General features: G+C 43.8%; 1 protein-coding gene across 2 annotated transcripts; it reads left to right on the top strand.

Annotated features, from left to right (window-relative positions):
- Positions 1 to 1,647: 1,647 nt before the first annotated feature.
- Positions 1,648 to 19,556, top strand: slc2a6 (solute carrier family 2 member 6). 2 transcript variants are annotated; one of them, XM_072240447.1, is made up of 10 exons: positions 1,648 to 1,821; positions 4,102 to 4,264; positions 5,706 to 5,912; positions 7,130 to 7,229; positions 8,007 to 8,218; positions 12,785 to 12,937; positions 13,684 to 13,792; positions 14,539 to 14,724; positions 16,526 to 16,671; positions 18,686 to 19,556. In XM_072240447.1, exons 1-10 carry the CDS (start codon positions 1,736 to 1,738, stop codon positions 18,881 to 18,883), a joined length of 1,560 nt encoding a protein of 519 aa, XP_072096548.1. In that variant the 5' UTR covers positions 1,648 to 1,735; the 3' UTR covers positions 18,884 to 19,556. The 2 variants fall into 2 exon arrangements, with proteins under 2 accessions (XP_072096548.1, XP_072096549.1); XM_072240448.1 differs by lacking the exon at positions 1,648 to 1,821 and adding an exon at positions 3,024 to 3,987.
- Positions 19,557 to 20,962: the final 1,406 nt, after the last annotated feature.

Below are 20,962 nucleotides of genomic sequence, written 5' to 3'. Positions count from 1 at the left end.
GCTGTCTGGGTCATCACTGTATGGTATGGGGACTGTCTGGGTCATCATTGTGTGGTACGGAGGCTGTCTGGGTCATCATTATGTGGTACGGGGACTGTCTGGGTCATCATTGTGTGGTGTGAGGGCTGTCTGGGTCATCATTGTGTGGTATGGGGGCGGTCTGGGTCATCATTGTGTGGTACGGGGACTGTCTGGGTCATGATTGTGTGGTACGGGGGCTGTCTGGGTCATCATTGTGTGGTACGGGGGCTGTCTGGGTCATCATTGTATGGTACGGGGACTGTCTGGGTCATCATTGTGTGGTATGGGAGCTGTCTGGGTCATCACTGTATGGTATGGGGGCTGTCTGGGTCATCATTGTGTGGTGTGGGGGCTGTCTGGGTCATCACTGTGTGGTATGGGGACTGTCTGGGTCATCATTATGTGGTACGGGGGCTGTCTGGGTCATCATTGTATGGTACGGGGACTGTCTGGGTCATCATTGTGTGGTATGGGAGCTGTCTGGGTCATCACTGTATGGTATGGGGGCTGTCTGGGTCATCATTGTGTGGTGTGGGGGCTGTCTGGGTCATCATTGTGTGGTATGGGGGCTGTCTGGGTCATCATTGTGTGGTACGGGGGCTGTCTGGGTCATCATTGTGTGGTATGGGGGCTGTCTGGGTCATCATTGTGTGGTATGGGGACTGACTGGGTCATCATTATGTGGTACGGAGGCTGTTTGGGTCATCATTGTGTGGTATGGGGGCTGTCTGGGTCATCACTGTGTGGTATGGGGACTGTCTGGGTCATCATTGTGTGGTATGGGGACTGTCTGGGTCATCATTATGTGGTACGGGGGCTGTCTGGGTCATCATTGTGTGGTATGGGGACTGTCTGGGTCATCATTATGTGGTATGGGGGCTGTCTGGGTCATCATTGTGTGGTATGGGGACTGTCTGGGTCATCATTATGTGGTATGGGGGCTGTCTGGGTCATCATTATGTGGTACGGGGGCTGTCTGGGTCATCATTGTGTGGTACGGGGGCTGTCTGGGTCATCATTGTGTGGTATGGGGACTGTCTGGGTCATCATTATGTGGTATGGGGGCTGTCTGGGTCATCACTGTGTGGTACGGGGATTGCAAGGCATCAGACCGCAAGACTGTATAAAGGATCAAAGGTTCAAAGGTTCATTTCATTATTGAAGTATGTATGCAAATTACAACTTTGAGATTTGTCTTCTCCAGATAGCCATAAAATACGCAAAACCATAGAAGTAGTTGAAAGAAAGACATCAATCTCCCCCTGCACGAAAAGAAAAAGAAACAAAAACTTGCAAACAACACTCGCACAAAAACTATCAAATCACCCTGTCTCAGTTTATCAGACAGCGGGGCAAATGGCCGTGCAGCTTGCAGACTCAAAGCCCAGTATTTCTTGATCTATGAACCACCAGTAAGCTGTCACCCAACTTCAGTATCACCAGCTTAAACCAGACCTTTTTCTCATACACCCATTTTCCTCCTACTGATTGTTTCCAAGGTCTACTTGCTGGTTTAAGTTCCTCCCATGGGCTGACGTCAACATGGAAATCCTGATCATCTCATGACAAAAATTAAATAGAATAAATTCTGTAGCAGCTATCCAAGATGAGTCATTTCAACAACTGGTGAAGCAGGGTAAAAAGGAAACCCGTAGAGGAAACGACAGAATAAAAGCCCAGTGAGGAACCAAGAGGTACTCCACTCCATCCCAACATGAGGAACGCATTGATCACGAAAGCCTCTCCTCCACAGTATAACACCTTCCGTGATGTTGAAAGAGAACAGCAGCAGCAAACAGGGTAAGAGCTGGAATTAAGCTTTCTAAATCAGATGAAATTAAGCAAAGCTGAAGTTAAAATAAGCTTTGTGTAAATGTTGTGTTTATTTTTTAAAACTGGATATTTAGTAGGAAAGGAGTAAGAATTTACATCTTGATGTTGTAAGATGTCCTTGTCTACTTTCACATAAGCTGCACCAGACAAAATTCAGTACTTGCCCGACTGCAGGAGACATTAGAGCAAAATACCGCAGATGTTGGAAATCTGAAATATAACCAGAAAATGCTGCAAATCACCATCGGGCAGCACCTAATGTGTCATGGGAGTACATGGAAGATCGAAAGTGGCTGTGTGCCCAGAGACCTGAATTCTTTGGACACAGAGCTCGGAAAAAGCAATGCAACAGAACTTTAAAATCATAAATTAGTGAGTTGCTTCTGTCATGTCTTCCCTCTCGCTGTGAAAGGGGGACACCTCTTTTTCCCTTATTAGGGACAGAGAGTGCCTGTGGTATGTCGAATTACCGGGTGAACGAGTAGTGCAAGTCTGTGTCTTTGCTGCATGCTTGAGTGCTCAGTGGAGGGGGCAGATACTCTTTTGCTGGTGGAGGGGGTCGTTGCTTTGCTGCTGCTTGTGTGTGAGGGAGGCTGGGGGGGCTTTGGGGTTCTAATATTTAACTGTCATTCATTCTTTGGGACACTCCTCTGTTTTCGTGGATGTTTGCGAAAAAGAAGAATTTCAGGATGTATATTGTATACATTTCTCTGACATTAAATGTAACTTTGAAACCTATTGAAAATATTCTAGTGGCTGTCATAGAGTCACTGGGCTGAATGGCTGTACGTTCACAAGAATGATCCAGAATGAAAGGGATAATGTATGAAGAGCATTTGATGGCTCTGGGCCCGTACTCACTGCAGTTTAGAAGAATGAGGGAAGACCTGATTAAAACCTATCGAGTATTGAAAGGCTTAGGTAGACTGGACGTGGAGAGGATGTTTCCTACTGTGGTGGGCTCTTGGACCTGAGGGCACAACCTGAGAACAGAGATGAGGAGGAATTTTTTTTCTTTGAGCAGAGTGTGGTGAATTTGTGGAATTCATTGCTACAGATGTCCATGGAGGCCACGTCATTGGGTATATTTATAGGTTTTTGGTTAATAAGGTCATCAAAGTTTACAAGGAGAAGACAGGAGAATGGGGTTGAGAGGTATAATAAATAAGCCTTGGTGGAATGGTGAAACGGACTTGAAGGGTCAGACGGCGTCATTGTGGTCCTGTGTCCTTATGGTCTACTACATTGTAAGGAAATATAAAGTAAAAAACCAGCAGAAATGCTGTGCTTCCCCATTTCTCTATCCGGATAAGAATCTGAAATTGAGCAATAAGGTGGTCTGAGCTGACTGAAGAATACTGGCAGAAATAAACTTTCCGGAGGTTGTGGCCTACAGTGTAGCTGATGGTGAGGTGACATCTCAGTAAGGGCTCTAGGGAGCCTGTGTGTGCCTTGGGAACTGTGTGTACTTGGAGAAGGGGACACAATTCCCTCGTGATAGAGTCATAATGATGCAGCTGTGCAATTGGGTTCATTTCTGGAGAGGTGATTATGAAAAGCAGGGAACTTGATCGTTCCTGGATATTCGGGGAGAGCACGCTTGTGAAATCGTAAGTAGAATTCTAGACTTGCTATTAAAAAGGGAATTGAGAGGTTCTAGAGAAGGTGCAAAAATAACTCACAGATTTCTTATGGGAATCAAGAGGTTGGGAAAGATCGCAGATCGGCAATACTTCCTCAACGAATGACCACTAAACTATGTAATAGAGATCTTTAAGGTGATGCAATGTTCTGGCAGATAGCTGTAGAGGAAGTGCAGGTACAAGAAGTCCTCATCTTCTTCTCTGTCTTCTGCACCACAGAACCAGGCTCAGTGCCAGAGACCCAATTGTTGTGGTCACCCTCTGTCAGGTCACCCCCCTCAACAGCATCCAAAAGGAGATAACGATTACTGAGGGCCATGTACAGGAAGTGTGGGTGTATAAAACCAGGGGAAAAGGATATAAAATAGTCATTTACAATTCAGGGCGCAGGAGAAGCACTGTTACTGGAGAGTGTTGACAGATAAGATACCTGTTACAATGAGTGGCTCATGCAATTGACTTCTGAGCGCTTAAGGAAACCGCAGGACAGGTGGGTAACATGCTGGTATGAATCCTGGAGATGGATTCACTGGACTGGAATAGGAAGGTTGAAGATCCAATGCTTTACTGCAGGCTGAGAGATTCATCTACTTTTTCCTTGCAGGAAAGCCAACAACAGGCGGATGTTCCTGGCCGTATTCACAGCAGTCTTGGGAAATGTAAGCTTTGGTTATGCAATGGTCTACACTTCCCCTGTGGTCCCGGAACTGGAACATTCTCCAAACCTGAATCTTAAAATGAATACCCAATCAGCATCGCTGTTTGAGGTAGGAGCTTACGATGATTATCACAGAGGGGACTTTACTCTGCAGCTAACCTGTGCTGTATCTGCCTCAGGAATGTTTGATGGGACAGGATAGGTGAAACTCTAACCTGCATCTAGCCTGTGTTATCTTTGCCATGCCAATGATTAATGAGACATTGAAGGAGAAGCTTTACTCTGTATCTAGTCTGTGTAGTTCATGATTGTTTGATTTATTGATTGATTGATTGATTTATTGGTTGTAATACAGTGCAGAATAGGCCCTTCCAGCCCTTTGAGTAATGCCAGCCAGCAATTCCGCCAATCACAGGCGAGGGTTAGATCGGGGGAATTGCTGGCCAGCGTTACTAATTAACCTACCAACCGGTACATCTTTCAAGTGTGAGGAGAAGCCAGAGCATTAGGATGAAACCCATGTGGTCAGTGGGAGAACGTACAATTCCTTACAGACAGCGTCAGGAATGGAACCCGGATCACCCGTACTGTAAACCATAAGAAATAGGAGCAGAATCAGGCCATTCAGCCCATCGAGTCTGCTCTGCAATTCCATCATGGCTGATCCCGGATCCTATTCAACCCCATACACCTGCCTTCTCACCATATCTTTGAAACCCTGACCGATCAGGAAACAATCAACTTCCTCCTTAAGTATACACACAGTCTTGGCCTCCACCACAGTCTGTGGCAGAGCATTCTACAGATACACTACTCTCTGGCTAAAAAAAATTCCTCCTTGCCTCTGTTCTGAAAGGTCAACCCTCAATGTTGAGGCTGTGCCCTCTAGTTCTGGATAGTCCCACCAGAGGAAACATCCTCTCCATATCCACCAGATCTAGTCTTTTCAACATTCAGTAGGTTTCAATGAGATTCCACACCCGCCCCACCACATTGTTCTAAATTCCAGTGAGTACAGGCCCAAAGCTGCCAAACTCTCCTCATATGTTAACCCCTTCATCTCCAGAATCATCCTCGTGAACCTCCTCTGGACTCTCTTCAATGACAACACATCTTTTCTGAGATATGAGGCTCGAAACTGTTAACAATACTCAAGTGCAGCCTGACTAGTGTCTTATAAAAGCTCAGCATTATCTCCTTCTTTTTATCTTTTATTTCCCTTGAAATAAATGCCAACATTGCATTTGCCTTCTTTACCACAGACTCAACCTGTAAATTAACCTTCTGGGAGTCTTGCATGAGGACTCCCAAGTCCCTCTGCACCTCTGATGTTTGAAACTTCTCCCCATTTAGATTTAGTAAGATCTCATTCTAAAATACTGATGCCAATTGGTATGCTGAGAAGAAACAAATGTCAAAATTTTGTTATGTGTTAGAATAACAGTCCCTGAGCCAAGGTGAAAGAGTTACCTCAACAATCTGTCTTTTAAACAAAATCTTCTTTTCCGATTTTCATACTGTGACCCTGCTGGTGAACTTTTTTTTCACAGTCCGTCTTCACCTTGGGGACCGCATTCGGTGGTCTCAGTGCCATGCTCTTCAATGACTTACTGGGTCGCAAACTGACCATCATGGTGTCCACTGTTCCGTCGGCCTTGGGATTTGCCTTAATGGGCAGTGCTCAGACCATTTGGATGCTTGATGTTGGCCGTGCACTGACTGGATTTGCGGGGGGAATGGCAGCTAGCTCCATCCCGGTAAGTTAGCAAAGGATAACTTTCTGTCAGGTCCCTGAAAACACAAATTCAACCTTTCTACTTTGCTGGAGGAGCTGAGCAGGCCAGGCAGCATCGGTAGATCTTCTCCAGCCGCCGCCTGACCTGCTGAGCTCCTCCAGCACTTTGTGTGTGTTGCTCTGGAGTTCCAACATGGGCAGACTTCCTCGTCTTTGTATTTTGATTGTGCACAGCTAAAGGGACAGGAAAATCTGAGAGTGAGAAGGAGATGAGATCAAGATGAGCTTTAATTGTCACATGTACATCAAATCGTTCAGTGGGAAATGCATCATTCGTGTAACCAAATCAGTGAGGATTCAGCCAGTTTCTGGTGCCAAAAGAGAATGCCCACAACTGACTAATCCCAGCCTGTATCTCTATGGAATATGGAGAAAACCAGAGCACTCAGTATGAACCGACATGGTCATGGGGAGCACATACCAACTCCTTGCAGACAGCAGCAGGAATTAAACACCCTCAGCACTGACCATCTGACAGTGTGACACTCCCTCAGTACTGTCCCTCTGACAGTGTGACACTCCGTCAGTACCGTCCCTCTGACAGTGTGACACTCCCTCAGTACTGTCCCTCAGACAGTGTGACACTCCTTCAGTACTGCCCCTCTGACAGAGCGGCCTTGTGCAAAGACTATCCCTCCAATGGTGTTGTATGCCCTACACGGTACAGGGGTGTCAGGTGCCTGCGTGCCCTGTGTGCAGGGGCCAGACCTCCTCTCTGTCCTCTGTATTCCAGCCTGAGTCTGAAAGGAGTTCAGTTTCCGTGTGTCAACAGCGAGGAGGCACTCCATGAGGCTTGCTGTTGGAAAGGCTATGTCCTGGCATAGAAAGACTTACACATTCCACTCTCCTTTTCGCAAGACAGCTAGCCAGTGGTGGAAGCTGAAAGCGAGAGTGACAAGCACTACCCACTACACTACCACACTAGATGCATCACAACAAACAGTTGACTCAGTTCTCTAGTGTAGACCATTATCTCAGCCCAGGAAGAGATATTCTCTCAGTCACAGGGGAACACCAAGATTTGTTGATGTCAGCCACTCGGAATCACAGGGGTTAAATCTAATGTGCAGCTATTTCTGTTGAGTTTCAGTGTGTCCCTCATGGAACCATCTGTTCCAGACATCACCCACCAAGTCCTGTGATCAGCAGGTTATTAAACGTACCCTTCCTCTCCTGCAGGTCTACATTTCTGAGATATCAGTGGTCAAGCTGAGAGGAAGACTGGGCTCTACCCCCCAGTTTATGCTTGTCTGTGGATCACTTCTGCTCTATGCATTGGGTGAGGAATTCAGTACATTGGGAATGAATGGGAAGGCCTTAATCAATTGGGATTCTAAAATATGGGAGGGAAGGGATATCTCCTGGTTGATAAAACCCACTGAATTGTCCGAAGACATGACTGAAGTGGGGAGAGAAAGAATCTTTCGGAAGTAATCCCTGGGGACTTCTAGAGGGCATTTGATAAATTCACTCATTGATAGTCTTAACTAAGGTTTTTGTTCATGAGATTCAAGACAAATTATGAATCAGGACAGGAAATTAACTGGTTAGGAAAGACTCTTTATGTGAAAGGTGCTAATGATTTTCAATTTTGACGTGTCCGTCGCTGAGCTTTGTGAATTTAGACAGAGATGCTAAGATACGTATCAATAGATCAATGTCTACGATTCGAGAATGGGTTGAAAAGGGGGCAGAAGGAAAGAAATCTTTGAAGTGGAACAGAACAAAAAAACTTGGGAATCTTTGCTCTCTTCTGAATGTTGATGATAACTCCAAGATGGATTAATTTTTATATGAAATGATGGGGGGGGGGGCGGAATATGAAGTTATGTCACAGATTTTAATGAATGCCAGAAACAGCACGAGGTATAATCAGCCAATTCCTGTTCCTGTCTCCCACTGGGATTATGGGCATTGGAAGAGGGTGGGAAAGGCTTGGCCCCAATGGGAATAGATGGGAAAGAATTGAAATTATAATGGAATGGAAGTATTCTTCTTTATGTGCGATTTCTTTGGGAAGAAGTACACTGACAGGAGTCCTTTGATTCTTTTCCAGATCTGGTCCTATCCTGGCGTTGGCTGGCCGCGGTTGGGACAATTATACCAGCAGTATTGGTCATTATTTTGTGCTTCATGCCGGAATCCCCTCGCTATTTAGTCTCCAAAGACCGCGACCATGAAGCTGTTCAAGCACTCATGTGGCTCCGGGGGTCGGATTTTAACTACTTGCTGGAGTACAGGGAGATTCAGGAGGCTCTGGTTGGGAACGTAAGTGGAAAGTCTTTCTGTCTTGCCAGCAGAAGCAGGGACACCATCGGGATCAGCAGTCGTTTTATCCCAACAGTCACTCACTCAGTAAAATGAAGACATTCCAGATCCCTTCCCATTCCCATCGGGATCAGCAGTCGCTTTATCCCAACAGTTACTCACTCAGTAAAATGAAGACATTCCAGATCACTTCCCATTCATTCCCATCACAAAGAATTCCAAGCTCACACCGGAATGTAGAAACATGGTTCAGGCAATTAGCCTCCGGCACTCAATGAGTTGCTGGCTGATCTGTGAGCACAACTGTCAATGAGGAGAGTTTATTCTCACAGCAGGGACCACTGACAAATCACAAGGAAGCTTGAATCGTGTGGATGGAATGAGACCTCCTCGGCTGATAGGCATCGATTCTACAATAAGAATTTTTTTTTGCTTGGAGAACCACAAAAGAATCAGTATATTATTCTCACATTTTAAAAAAAATTATCTCAAAGAAATTGTATCAGCGCTGGCTCAATGGGGAGAGAAATAGAAACATAGAAACATAGAAAATAGGCGCAGGAGTAGGCCATTCGGCCCTTCGAGCCTGCACCGCCATTCAGTATGATCATGGCTGATCATCCAACTCAGAACCCTGCACCAGCCTTCCCTCCATACCCCCTGATCCCTTTAGCCACGGGCCATATCTAACTCCCTCTTAAATATAGCCAATGAACTGACCTCAACTGTTTCCTGTGGCAGAGAATTCCACAGATTCACCACTCTCTGTGTGAAGAAGTTTTTCCTCATCTTGGTCCTAAAAGGCTTCCCCTTAATCATCAAACTGTGACCCCTCCTTCTGGACTTCCCCAACATCGGGAACAATCTTCCTGCATCTAGCCTGTCCAATCCCTTTAGGATTTTATACGTTTCAATCAGATCCCCCCTCAATCTTCTAAATTCCAACGAGTACAAGCCTAGTTCATCCAGTCTTTCTTCATATGAAAGTCCCGCCATCCCAGGAATCGATCTGGTTAACCTTCTTTGTACTCCCTCTATGGCAAGGATGTATTTCCTCAGATTAGGGGACCAAAACTGCACACAATACTCCAGGTGTGGTCTCACCAAGGCCTTGTACAACTGCAGTAGTACCTCCCTGCTCCTGTACTCAAATCCTCTCGCTATAAATGCCAGCATATCATTCGCCTTTTTCACCGCCTGCTGTACCTGCATGCCCACTTTCAATGACTGGTGTATAATGACACCCAGGTCTCGTTGCACCTCCCCTTTTCCTAATCGGTCACCATTCAGATAATAATCTGTTTTCCTATTTTTGCCATCAAAGTGGATAACTTCACATTTATCCACATTAAATTGCATCTGCCATGAATTTGCCCACTCACCCAACCTATCCAAGTCACCCTGCATCCTCTTAGCATCCTCCTCACAGCTAACACTGCCGCCCAGCTTCGTGTCATCCGCAAACTTGGAGATGCTGCATTTAATTCCCTCATCCAAGTCATTAATATATATTGTAAACAACTGGGGTCCCAGCACTGAGCCTTGCGGTACCCCACTAGTCACTGCCTGCCATTCTGAAAAGGTCCCGTTTATTCCCACTCTTTGCTTCCTGTCTGCTAACCAATTCTCTATCCACATCAATACCTTACCCCCAATACCATGTGCTTTAAGTTTGCACACTAATCTCCTGTGTGGGACCTTGTCAAAAGCCTTTTGAAAATCCAAATATACCACATCCACTGGTTCTCCCCTATCCACTCTACTAGTTACATCCTCAAAAAATTCTATGAGATTCGTCAGACATGATTTTCCTTTCACAAACCCATGCTGACTTTGTCTGATGATTTCACTGCTTTCCAAATGTGCTGTTATCACATCTTTGATAACTGACTCTAGCATTTTCCCCACCACCGACGTTAGGCTAACCGGTCTATAATTCCCCGGTTTCTCTCTCCCTCCTTTTTTAAAAGTGGGGTTACATTAGCCACCCTCCAATCCTCAGGAACTAATCCAGAATCTAATGAGTTTTGAAAAATTATCACTAATGCACCCACTATTTCTTGGGCTACTTCCTTAAGCACTCTGGGATGCAGACCATCTGACCCTGGGGATTTATTTGCCTTTATTCCTTCAATTTACCTAACACCACTTCCCTACTAACATGTATTTCGCTCAGTTCCTCCATCTCACTGGACCCTCTGTCCCCTACTATTTCTGGAAGATTATTTATGTCCTCCTTAGTGAAGACAGAACCAAAGTAATTATTCAATTGGTCTGCCATGTCCTTGCTCCCCATAATCAATTCACCTGTTTCTGTCTGTAGGGGACCTACATTTGTCTTTACCAGTCTTTTCCTTTTTACATATCTATAAAAACTTTTACAGTCAGCTTTTATGTTTCCTGCCAGTTTTCTCTCATAATCTTTTTTCCCCTTCCTAATTAAGCCCTTTGTCCTCCTCTGCTGAACTCTGAATTTCTCCCAGTCCTCAGGTGAGCCACTTTTTCTGGCTAATTTGTATGCTTCTTCTTTGGAATTGATACTATCCCTAATTTCTCTTGTCAGCCACGGGTGCACTACCTTCCTTGATTTATTCTTTTGCCAAACTGGGATGAACAATTGTTGTAGTTTATCCATGCTATCTTTAAATGCTTGCCATTGCATATCCACCGTCAATCCTTTAAGTGTCATTTGCCAGTCTATCTTAGCTAATTCACGTCTCATACCTTCAAAGTTACCCCTCTTTAAGTTCAGAACCTTTGTTTCTGAATTAACTATGTCACTCTCCATCTTAATGAAGAATTCCACCATATTATGGTCACTCTTACCCAAGGGGCCTCTCACGACAAGATTGCTAATTAACCCTTCCACATTGCTCAAAACCCAGTCTAGAATAGCCTGCTCTCTAGTCGGTTCCTCGACATGTTGGTTCAAAAAACCATCCCGCATACATTCCAAGAAATCCTCTTCCTCAGTACCTTTACCAATTTGGTTCACCCAATCTACATGTAGATTGAAGTCACCCATTATAACTGCTGTTCCTTTATTGCACACATTTCTAATTTCCTGTTTAATACCATCTCCGACTTCACTACTACTGTTAGGTGGCCTGTACACAACTCCCACCAGCGTTTTCTGCCCCTTAGTGTTACGCAGCTCTACCCATATCGATTCCATATCTTCCAGGCTTATGTCCTTCCTTTCTATTGTGTTAATCTTATCTTTAACCAGCAACACCACCCCACCTCATTTTCTTTCATGTCTATCCCTCCTGAATATTGAATATCCCTGAACGTTGAGTTCCCATCCTTGGTCACCCTGGAGCCATGTCTCTGTGATCCCAACTATATCATAATCATTAATAACAATCTGCACTTTCAATTCATCCACCTTGTTACGAATGCTCCTTGCATTGACACACAAAGCCTTCAGGCGCTCTTTTACAACTCTCTTAGCCCTTATACAATTATGTTGAAAAGTGGCCCTTTTTAATGCTTGCCTTGGATTTGTCGGCCTGCCACTTTTACTTTTCTCCTTAGTACTTGTTGCTTCTACCCTCACTTTACACCCCTCTGTCTCTCTGCACTGGTTCCCATCCCCCTGTTGTGAACTAACCTCCTCTTGCCTAGCCTCTTTAATTTGATTCCCACCCCCCAACCATTCTAGTTTAAAGTCACCTCAGTAGCCCTCACTAATCTCCCTGCCAGGATGTTGGTCCCCCTAGGATTCAAGTGTAACCCGTCCTTTTTGTACAGGTCACGCCTGCACCAATCCATGTCAAGAGACAGAAAGTAGGTCCCACATCAAAGGTTCACAATCAAAGCTGGCATCAGTGAGCAGGACTGAGGGAGTGTCACAGTGTCAGAGGGTCAGTACTGAGGGAGTGTCACACTGTCAGAGGGATCGTACTGAGGGAGCGTCACACTCTCAGAGGGACAGTATTGAGGGAGTGTCACACAGTCAGAGGGACAGTACTGAGGGAGTGTCACACGGTCGGAGGGACAGTACTGAGGGAGTGTCACTGTCAGAGGGACAGTACTGAGGGAGTGTCACACTGTCAGAGTGACAGTACTGAGGGAGTGTCACACTGTCAGAGGGACAGTACTGAGGGAGTGTCACATGGTCGGAGGGACAGTACTGAGGGAGTGTCGCACTGTCAGAGTGACAGTGCTGAGTGAGTGTCACACGGTCAGAGGGACAGTACTGATGGAGTGCCACACTGTCAGAGGGACAGTTCTGAAGGAGTATACCGTTTTGAACAGGAATGGTATTACTGCACCACAGTGAGGTGTTACTGATGTAAGTTCCAATTTTTGGAGAAGTGAGTAACTTGAGGGTTATTTGGGTTCTGAGATAACCATGTTAAGAAGCTGTATGTGAATACTGCTGGGGCCCTGTGTCATTATCCCTGGAAAAACACCATTCCATTGGATTATCCAATCGTTTATCTCATTTTTATTTTTGCATTCTAGTCATTTTCTGTAGTTTGTACTGCATTCCAATACTGTGAAAGTACTTCTCTTTCCCTTTCCTTCCAATGTGAGATTGTGGCTCTTTGACTCTGACAGGTGAAAAAAGTGTCATGTACCGATCTCCGCCAGACTTTTGTCTACAAACCCATGCTGATTACCATCACCATGAGGGTGTTTCAGCAGCTCAGTGGAATCACTCCCATACTGATCAACATGCAGCTCATCTTTGATAGTACATCTGTAATTCTGGTAAGTAGCAACTCTGCTCACCAACACCATCCAAACAAACGAAACACCAAGCTTGCTCTGTTCCCAGGACCTGTTCATCTCCCACTGTCCCTGACTACTGCCTTCCAGATGCAACTCTTCTGTGCCATTGTCTACAGAAAGAAGAGAGGGAAGGCTTGTGATAGGACGCAGACAAAAGTGGTCAAAGTAACAGCAAAAATGAGGAATTGGATCGAAAGTTGCAAACATCAGGAAAAGCTGATTTCCTGAGGCTCATTACTCTTGAAAATGCACAGAGAGACAGGACCTAATAGGGGACTGATGATGTTGGCATGGAATGTTTCCACTTGTGGGGAAGGAAACCACTCTAATATCATAGTTGAGAAATGAAACAAAGAACGCAAAAGACACGCCTTTACCCAGACAATAGTAAGAATGCTGTCAGACGGAAGGACTGGGAGGAAAACCTAAAATGTACTTAAAGAGAATCATAGAAATCTCATTTTGCAGCAGTTAGTGCTCTTTAAGGAACAATCCAAGTACTAATTAAATGTTATGAGAATTTCTGCCTCTTAGGCAGAACTCCAGGCCCCTCATCCCAGGTGATAATCATTCTTTCATCCCTTCTCCACGAATTCAACCATTTACTTTAAATCTTTACCCTCTGCTAAAGGAAAGATGTCTTTTACATATATTCTACCTCTCTCCTCTTTCCCTCTTTCCCCCCACTTCCTGTTCTGCATACTGACAGAGGTATTTTCTGTTAGAAAGGTTCCTATGATGCCGTTCTGGTGGGTGCCATTCGCTTGGTGTCTGTGTCGATTGCCGCCTGGATAATGGACAAAGCCGGAAGACGGAAACTTCTCTTTGTGTCAGGTACAATAGAAAAAAAGCTTTAAAGTTGCAAAGTGAAATTGCTTTGGCTTCTCATATGGTACATGAACAGATGCAGTGGCAATGATAACACAGAAGGAGAAGCAGTTCCATCATTGGTCTGTGTTGATTTGCTAGGGTTTAGAAAGGATTTCTTTTTTGTAGTGGAAAGAAGCAAATTTGCTCATATTCCACCAATAAGAATGTCTGTGAAGACTGGCTTAGGTGTGAGTCCTGTGGTCCTATAAAATACAAATGGGTCTTGGACCAAAGTTGCCAGAGAATAGTAGAGCTGGTGGCTTCAGAACTGGGGTGAGGTAATTGAAACTGGAAAACCAGGTTTTCCTGGCAAAGATGGCATTTATTGCCCAGTTCCTAAGGTGTTGGGTTATTGATAGTATGGTATTATTTCAATAGCTCTAGATCACGCCAAAGGTCAGCTGAATCAACAGTGCTGGCAGGGACTGGACACACAAATGGTTATGAACCACATGATGGAGATACACAAGTGAATCTTGTGTGTTTTTATGATAATCCATTAGCTTTGGTTTTCTTTTCCTGAAAGTTCAATGTAATTTCAACTTTTCAGAGTGGGATTTGAGCTTGTGTTGTGCTAAATGGCTTTCTATACCAATTAAACATTCTGTTATATTGCTGTACTTTTCAATCTGGGTGCTATTGTTCAACAGGTCTTGAATCACTGTAAACTGCAAGGACTCTCATCTTTTTCCTTCTCCTTCCCGCACCAGGTATAATTATGTTTATGTCAACACTGACTTTTGGAGTCTACGTCAAAGTAAATGATGTAAGAAGTAATGTAACCAACATTAGCACTATGGAGAGTGGCCACTTAACTGTCGAGCATCTCTTTCAGACCAGCACAGAAAAGTGGTTAACCCTCATACCTCTCATCAGCATCATGGTTTACATATTTGGTAAGTCAGACTGCAAGTGTTTTATTTAGGGGTCTGTAAAGGAAGTTATGTTGTACCTACCATAAGACTCTGAGGTATAGAAGCAGAATGAGACCATTTGTCACATCGGGTCTGCATTGCTATTTGATCAGGTTATTTTTTTTCTTTCAACCCATTCTCCTGCCTTCTCCCCATAACCTCGGATGCCCATACTAATCAAGAACCTACCAATCTCTGCGTAAAATATTCCCACGGATTTGACCTCCACAGCTGCCTGTGGCAATGAATTCCAGAGATTCGCCACCCTCTAGCTAAAAAAGTTCTTCCTCTTCTCTGTTCTCAAAGGGGTCCTCCTGCTCTGAGCCTGTGCTCTCTGGTCCTAGAATCTCCCACAACTGGAAATATCCTCTCCATATCCACTCTATCTCGGCCTTTCAATATGCAGTAAGCTTCAGTGAGATCCTCACCCCTCATTCTTCTAAACCTCAGCAAGTACAGATCCAGAGCCATCAAACGCTCTTCATACATTAATCCTTTCATTCTTGGGACTATTCCCGTAAACCTCCTCTGGACCAGACTTTCTTCAATGCTCGCACATTCTTTCTTAGATAGGCTGTGCAAAGCCAATCACAATACCCCAATGTCTAACCAGTGCCTTATAAATCCTCAGCATTATATCCTTTCTTTTATATTCTCGTCCTCTCGAAATGAATGCTAACATTGCATTTGTCTTCCTTTAACCTTTAGAGAGTCCTGCACAAGGACTCACTAGTCCTTTGCAGCTGCGATTTTTAATTCATTCCCCATTTGGATAATAGTCTACACCTTTATTTCTTCTACCAAAGTGCATGACCATCCACCTCCCTACACTGTATTCCATCTGCCACTTCTTTGCCCTTTCACCCACTCTGTTGAAATCCTTCTGTGGACTCCCAGCTTCCTCAACACTACCTGACGCTCCACCTATCTTTGTATCGTCCTCAAACTTGTCCACAGAGACTTCAATTCTGGCATCCAGATCATTAACATGTAAGTTGAGAAGTAGCGGACACAACACCGACCCCTGCAGAAACTCACTAGTCACTAGGCAGCCTTCATTTCCGTTCTATGCCTACGCTAGTCAGCCATTCTTCTGTCTATGCTAGTATCCTTCCTGTAATAGTTTCAGGCAGCCTCAAGTGCAGCACCTTCTCAAAGGCCTTCTGAAAATCCAAGTAAGCAACTATCTTACTTGTTGTTTCTTCAAAGAATTCCAACAGATTTGTCAGGCAAGATTTCCCCTTAAGGGAACAATGCTGACTTTGGCCTATTTTATCACGTGCTTCCAAACACCCCGAAACCTCATCCTTAATGATGGACTCCAGCATCTTCCTGGCCACTGAAGTCAGGCTCATTAGCCTATCATTTCCTGTCTTTTGCATCCCTCGCTTCTCGGAGTGGCATTTACCTGACAGTGCTTGGTGGAATAGTGGGGTAGCATTATTAATACAATGAGCTGTGTTTGCTATAACCAGAATAAAGGGTTAAATTCCAAGAGCATTGCATTTAGCAGAGGTAAGCTGCATTTATAAGTTAAGGGCAAGTGTCTCACAAGGAAATGAGGAGTCAATGTTAAAAGCGAGCATTCAGTAAAAAGGAAATGGTGTTCGGGGTGAGTAATGTCCACAGAAATGGCTTCATTGCACTAATGGCTCCTCACTTGTTTCTAAGAAATATTTTCACGTTGTTATTTGATTTCTTTTCCCTGTCCTATTCAAAAGACAGCTTTGTCATTTGCCTCATTGTGACTAAAGACTTTTATCTCCTTTTCACCTGTACATAGGCTATGCCCTGGGCTGGGGACCAGTCACTTGGCTGTTAATGTCGGAGATTCTTCCAATTAAAGTCCGTGGTTTGACGTCGGGACTGTGTGTCATCGTCAGTTATATCACAGCTTTCATCCTTACAAAGTGGTTCCTGCCAGTGAAGGTTTGTTTGTCCTAATGTAACCATGAAGAATTCACTTTCTCTTGCATTTCATGGGTTTCTGGGATACGTTTTGGCTCCTGACCATAGGAAAATGTCCATATACAGTACCTCGATCCTCTGAATATCCAAAAATCTTCCAAGCTTGATTAGTGACAGCCCGCACAGCTCACTTGCTGCATGAGAAAATATCTTCTCTTCCCAGTCATAAATGGCCATTCCCTTATCTTAGGGTGTGACCCCTGGTTTTGTTTGTTTATTTATTTATTTATTGAGATTCAGTGCAGAAAAGGTCCTTCCAGCCCTTTGAGCTGTGCAGCCCAGAAATCCCCAATTTAATCACTGCACAATTTACAATGACCAAATAATCTACCAACCGGCTGGTCTTTGGACTATTGGAGGAAACTGAGCACCCGGAGGAAACCCACATGGTCACGGGGGAACGTACAAACTCCTTACAGACAGTGACGGGAGTTGAACCCGGGTCGCTGATACTGTAAAGTGTTGTGCTAACCACTGCATTATCTCAACATGCCTGCCTGGCAAACCTGGCATGAACTTTATTCATTTCAATGGGTTTTTGTCTCTGGAATCAACTTTGCAAACTGTTGTTTCATTCCCTCTGTTGCAAGTTTATTCTACCTTTAGTAGAGAGACTGGATCTGTCCATGAAGTTGTAGGAGTGGTCACATCAGGGCTCTGAATGACTGCAGTAATGTGTCTTCACTGCAGGCTCTCAGATGCTCTTGCAAGAAAGGCCAATATAGCATTTGCCTTCCTATTTGCTGGATGTTCCTGCAGTTTGGACTTTATATGTTTCTGTGCAGGAACATCGAGATCGCTCTGACTTCACAAACTAGAGACTCACTTTCAAGCATTCTACAACTCAGTGTTATTTAATCACTTTTGAAAACTATTTGCACAATCTATCTTCTTTTTCACATTAGTTGTTTGTCTGTCTTGTTATTTATAGTTGTTCATAAATTCTATCACATTTCTTTATTTTTCTTTAAATGCCTAAAAGAAAATGAATCTGAAGGTAGCACACGTGCTTTGATCATCTGAGCATGAACTTTGAACAACAGTTTTCAACCTTTCACCATTTAACACAATATCTACTTTCCCTACTAAAGAAAATCACTTCAAAATTTTGCCACAATATATCACATCTGGCATATCCTTACCCATTGACTTAGCCTGTCCATATACCCTTAAAGCCTCACTGCATTGTCCTCAAACTCAGATTGTCACCCTGCTTTGTAATAACAGCAAACTTGGTCATAGAACACCTAGTCCCACATGATAGTGAAGACATTTTACTGCAGCCATACAGAGCCCAGGGTGAACTCGCCCACAACTTTAGGAAAGATCCAGTCTCTCTATTTAAGGAAGAATAATCTTGCAATAGAAGGAATTAAACAAAGCTTCGTCAGATTGATTTGAGGGACAAATGCAATGAAATGTCAACAGTTCTTCCCAGGCTTAATTACATATAACACTGTGCTAGCCCTCGAGACACAGCCACTTTACCCTAAATCAGCCTGTTTTCCCTACAATTCTCTTTTGTTAACTAGATCATAGAGGATTAATGAATTTTGTTTGAACCACTGTGTGGCTCCTTACCAAATCCTCCTGAAAGTCCAAGGCAATCAGTCCTGCTGAAGGGTCTCAGCCCGAAACATCTACCGTTCTCTTTCCCATACATGCTGGCTGGCCTGCTGAACTCCTCCAGCATCTTCTGTGTGTTGCTTGGATTTCCAGCATCTGAAGACTTTTTTCTTGTCTTGATATTTTTGCTTATTTATTTAGTATTATTATTTCTTTCGTTTTGTCTTGCACAGTTTGTTGTCTTTTGCACACTAGTTGAAGGCTCAAGTTGATGCGACCGTGCTCTATTATGGATTTACTGAGTATGCCCACAAGAAAATGAATCTCTGTGTTGCATTTGGTGACATACGACTTAGATAATAAATTTACTTTGAACTTTGAAAGTTAACTGAAAACTACTCTTTTTCAGAAATCCTTTGGACTCTCTGTACCCTTCTTTTTCTTCTGTGTGATATCCATATTCGCTATAATATTTACTGCTTTCTGCATTCCTGAAACCAAAGGGAAAACCTTGGAGCAACTTGAGAGAGAGTTCCGGAACCTGAAGGATTCCCCTAACCATGACAACAGTTGTGTGGAATCTGGACATAGGAGAGCTGGAAGTTAAAATTATGCAGCACTAAACTCTTATTTTCTTCATCCCTTCTGAGAGCAAACCAGTCCTGAATTAAAATTCTTCTTTGCCTTTTATTCATCACCTGCTGTTGTGCAAGGGTGTTTGGTGTAGGGGCATCTCCACACATTACCTGCAGGACTGTTGCATTTGCAGGTTAGATACAGAGCAAAACCTTCTCTTACTGTGTTTCTCAGGCTCTGCCAGAGGAGCTACAGCATGGGTCAGATAAAGCTCCCCGCCGTGCTCATTCAGTCAGACTTCCAATGAAGGTAGCATTGGGATATACTCTGCTGAGAGTTCACAGCCTCTGAAGGTGACAAACGTGAAGACTGGGAAAAACATTTCCCCATACTTCAATACTTTATGTGTGTGCAATGCTGATGCTGGGAGCATGGCGACATTGCAAACATGTCACAGTCCTTGCTGATTCAATTTAATGAAACAAATTTATTTTGCTGTATGTTTTGACATACATGTAATAAATCAAGCTAACCTTTTAAAAGAAAAATCTTTTTAAAAAAGGTGCTGAAACAAAAGATGGGTAATTCACCCATAGACACATCCAGTCCTGCATCCAGAGTGTAGAAATGTACTGAGTAAATCTATGTGCACTTCATTTGTTTGTAATAATATGAATTATTGATAAATAAAGTATGTGAAATTAGTAATTGAAAGCATACAATGTCCTTATTATTCAAGGCACTTGATGGGTGGCATTCAGCATGTGAAATACCACAGCACACTACAAGCTTGAGAAGAAGTTATGGTCAATCAGCTCTTTCACATAATGCATAATTGATTTATTAATTAGTAGATGAGAGGGCTATGGTTTAGGTGCAGGTAGATGTGACCAGGCAGAAAAATAGGCTAGCACAGACTAGATGGGCTGTAGGGCCTCTTTCTATGTTGTGATGATCTAGGATTCTTGACTTCTTTTTCTATATACTTGATCTTCTATGAAGCTGAAATGAACTTTCAAAGTCCAGAACAATAGCCTTCATTATCCAGGGAAAAGGAAGATAACTGCCTGGAGGTTACCTATGTTTATAAAACATTGGTTATGCCAGAGCTGGAGCATTGTGCACTGTTCTGGGCCAGAAGACACAGCAGTAATAGACCATTCTAGCCATTGGGTCTGCTCTGCCATTTATTATTCCTCCCAACCCCATTCTCCTGTCTTCACTCTTATTAATGAAGATCATATCAACCTCTGCTTTGAACAGACTCAATGACCTGATTATGTTGAAATATATTCAGCCGTCTGCAGCAATGAATTCCATAGATTCACCACCCTCTGGCTATAAAAATTCCTCCTCATCTTGGTTCTAAATGGGTAATCTGTGCCCTCTGGTCCTGGAATCCACCATTACAGGAAACATCTTATCTAGGCCTTTATTTGATAGGTTTCAATGAAATCTTCCCTCATTCTTCTAAACTCCCCTGAATACGGGCCCATAGCCATCAGATGCTTCTCATACATGAAGCCTTTCATTCTCAGGAACATTCTTGTGAACCTCCTCTAAACCCTCTCCAATGCCAGAACATCCTTTCTTAGAAAGGAGTCCAAAACTGTTCTCAGTACTCCAAGTGAGGTCTGACCAATGACTTCTAAAGCCTCAGCATTACATTCCTGCTTTTATAATCCAGTCCTCTTGAAATGAATGCTAACATTGTATTTGCCTTCCTCACCACCGACTCAGCCGGCAAGTTAATTTTTAGAGAATCCTGCTCGAGGACTCCCAAATCGCGCTGCACCTCTGATTTCTGAATTTCCTCCCCGCTTAGAAAATAGTCTACATCTTCATTCCTTCTCCCAAAGTGCATGGCCGTACACTTGTCTACACTATTTCCAACTGGCACTCCTTTGCCCATTCTCATCTGTCCAAGTCCTTCTGCAGACTCCCTGGGTTACCACACTGTAACAAGGATATGATTACACCGGGGAGGTTAGCATCATGCAGATGTTCCTGTGAGAATAAAAGCCACAACACAAACCAGGATGCTCCATTTCCGATATGAAGAAAATCTTGGTTAAACTGGATCTTTTTCTTAGAGCAGAGAAAGTTGAGT

Source organism: Mobula birostris, chromosome 22, assembly GCF_030028105.1.
Source record: "Mobula birostris isolate sMobBir1 chromosome 22, sMobBir1.hap1, whole genome shotgun sequence".
Classification (NCBI taxonomy): domain Eukaryota; kingdom Metazoa; phylum Chordata; class Chondrichthyes; order Myliobatiformes; family Myliobatidae; genus Mobula; species Mobula birostris.
This window is presented reverse-complemented; position numbering and strand designations above follow the sequence as displayed.